The sequence below is a fragment of the Temnothorax curvispinosus genome, unplaced genomic scaffold, assembly GCF_003070985.1.
Source record: "Temnothorax curvispinosus isolate PA1 unplaced genomic scaffold, ASM307098v1 QBEX01014331.1, whole genome shotgun sequence".
NCBI lineage: Eukaryota > Metazoa > Arthropoda > Insecta > Hymenoptera > Formicidae > Temnothorax > Temnothorax curvispinosus.
The window spans coordinates 526290-528558 of record NW_020224111.1 but is presented as its reverse complement, the minus strand read 5'-3'; the positions used below and the strand labels follow the sequence as shown (position 1 = coordinate 528558).

At 44.3% G+C, this 2269-nt stretch overlaps 1 protein-coding gene across 2 annotated transcripts in view; it reads left to right on the top strand.

Moving 5' to 3' along the window:
* Window positions 1-243: 243 nt before the first annotated feature.
* Window positions 244-2269, top strand: part of LOC112464584 (6-phosphofructo-2-kinase/fructose-2,6-bisphosphatase 1-like) — a 7220-nt gene continuing 5194 nt past the window's right edge. The window contains exon 1 of one of the 2 annotated variants that reach the window (XM_025031661.1): window positions 244-553. In XM_025031661.1, coding sequence (XP_024887429.1) covers window positions 379-553 — 175 coding nt within the window. In that variant the 5' untranslated portion in view covers window positions 244-378. The remainder of the gene's footprint in view (window positions 554-2269) is intronic. The other variant, XM_025031662.1, reaches the window with a different exon arrangement.

Below are 2269 nucleotides of genomic sequence, written 5' to 3'. Positions count from 1 at the left end.
AGGCTCCCTGCATTGCCTATGAAGGAGGTTGCCTAGTAACAGACCCTTCTATTCCTTTTATCAGGGAAGAATCCTCAAGACACCTCAAGAAGAGGGCTGTGACAATCCGGAAACGTGAATCATGCGCGCGCGCAAGAGAGAGAGACAGAATGCGACAGCTCCGATTATCGCAGACCTAACCCGGCCCGGAGCTGGCCGAGCGTCTCTCCCTGCCACCGCGCCGCTCTGATAGGTGACGTATGATACCCGACGGCGGCGGCGGCGGCGGCGGCCGTCTCTCGACCGTCCGTCGTTCGTGCTCGTTCCTGGTCGGTCAGTACCAGTCAGTACGCGTAGTCGGTACGGTGCGCGTGGTTCTCGGGGTTGGCTCGCGCATGAATGCACGCAAACCGTTCGCTCTCCGTCACTCTCCCCATCTCGCGTCGTCACCCTCCTTCGCGGCGAGACGGATCAGCTCTGCATAGTATGACTGACTCCCAAATCGAGATGCATTACACGGATTACACCCCGCCGACGTCGGACACCATCCAGACGAAGCCGTTCCCGATACGAGGTAATATTTTGAGAGTCCTCTCCTGCTCTCTCCTTCTCTCTTTCTCGCGCACGTACGACATATACCCCAACTATATATCTCTCTCTGTCTCTCCCTCCCTCCCTCCCTCTCCTCTCTCCCTTCGTCGCCCCTCCCCCACGCACTCGTAAGGTCGAACACGTGCGAGGAACGTGAGCTCGCGATTGCGATTCGGAGGAAGTTCAAGGTCTCCGATCTCGCGGTCAATGTACTGGGTGTCTTCTCCCCCGTATATGCGATCGACCACACCGGTTCGCCGTCTCGGTGATCGGCGCGATTCCTTCCCGCCCCCGCCCCCGTCGGCGGAAAACGCGAGTGGGAAAACGTGCGTGTTCAACCCGCTCGAGGAGAAAGCACGCGGTTCGATTTTCTGGTTCAAGAATTGATTATGTGTATTTTCTTTTTTAGGAACAACAGAAGATAAAATCCTATTTGTTTACCTGATATCTTTATCTCCAATGTAAAGACGATAAAGAATTTAACGATCGTCGCGTCTACTTAAGATCTTTTTAACTGCATTGTCTTGTGTATCTTTCTAATTATCCTGCGTTATTATGCAGCTTTTTTTCTCGTCGTAACGACTTATTTTAACAAGAAAGAAAACAATGAGATAAAAGAACAAATATTTATCTCTTCTTGTGTTCGTTCCTATCATTTTTTTAATCTTTTTCTGGTCTTAAGAATTAAAAAAAGATAAAAAAAATAAGCATCGATAAAACATTTATTGTCTTCCCTAAGGAAAATTTTGACAAGCGGAACATAATATACTTGACGCATGTGGCATATCGCGTTGGGACTGCAAGATTAAAATCATCGCTTTTTATTCCACTAGCAACCTTGAGCAACTCAACCCGAGGAACTCAACGCCAAAAAGCGAAAAGAATCTCTCTTTTCCGAGTGTGCTGACGGAATTGGCTACGTTTCATTTCCTTCGCGCGCGAGGACAAATAATTTCATATTATTATGCATATTATCGCCTTTCGAGGAAGCAGACTCGTTAGATAAATATCGTTCCGAAGAAGATAACGCGCCAAGCGCATCAAAGATATCCGAGGAAAAAAGGATAATGTCAATCAAGATATTAAAAAAATTATAATAATTCTGTATGTATCCGCGTATGAAAAAGCGATTATAATATATCTTCAACTCCAAGTCGATAAGACTGGCTACTTGAGATTATTATGACTCATTTTGACTGAAGATACGCAAATGCAAAACCGGGCACGCACTACAGACCTTACTCTTCAGGCAGGCAGGCAGGCTTATTTTATCGACGGATTATGATAAACAACAGCGATACGATTGAAGAAATAATTATAATAATAATTATATTTTAAAAAGAGTCAAAAGACCTCGAGTAAATTCCCTAAAGTATCTTATCTTTCTTCGAATATATGTATCTCAGCCATACATTGACTCTCAAGTGTATCTGTATGTTATATTATATCTTGATATGTCAGACATTCTTTAGAGAAATTCGAGATTCGCGATTAGAATGATAGAACCGCGCGCGTATTATACATTCTACTTATCGCGCAAGAGGTGTCAGATTTAGACGAAAAACAATTTTCCAAGTGTCTCGTATTGGTATATGATTAGATCTAGTTCTAGTTTCGTAAGAGAGTTAAAAGACGTCGCATTTAAGTCACTTACAAGATGATGTAACGACGAAGGTCTTATATAAAATTTAATATGTTT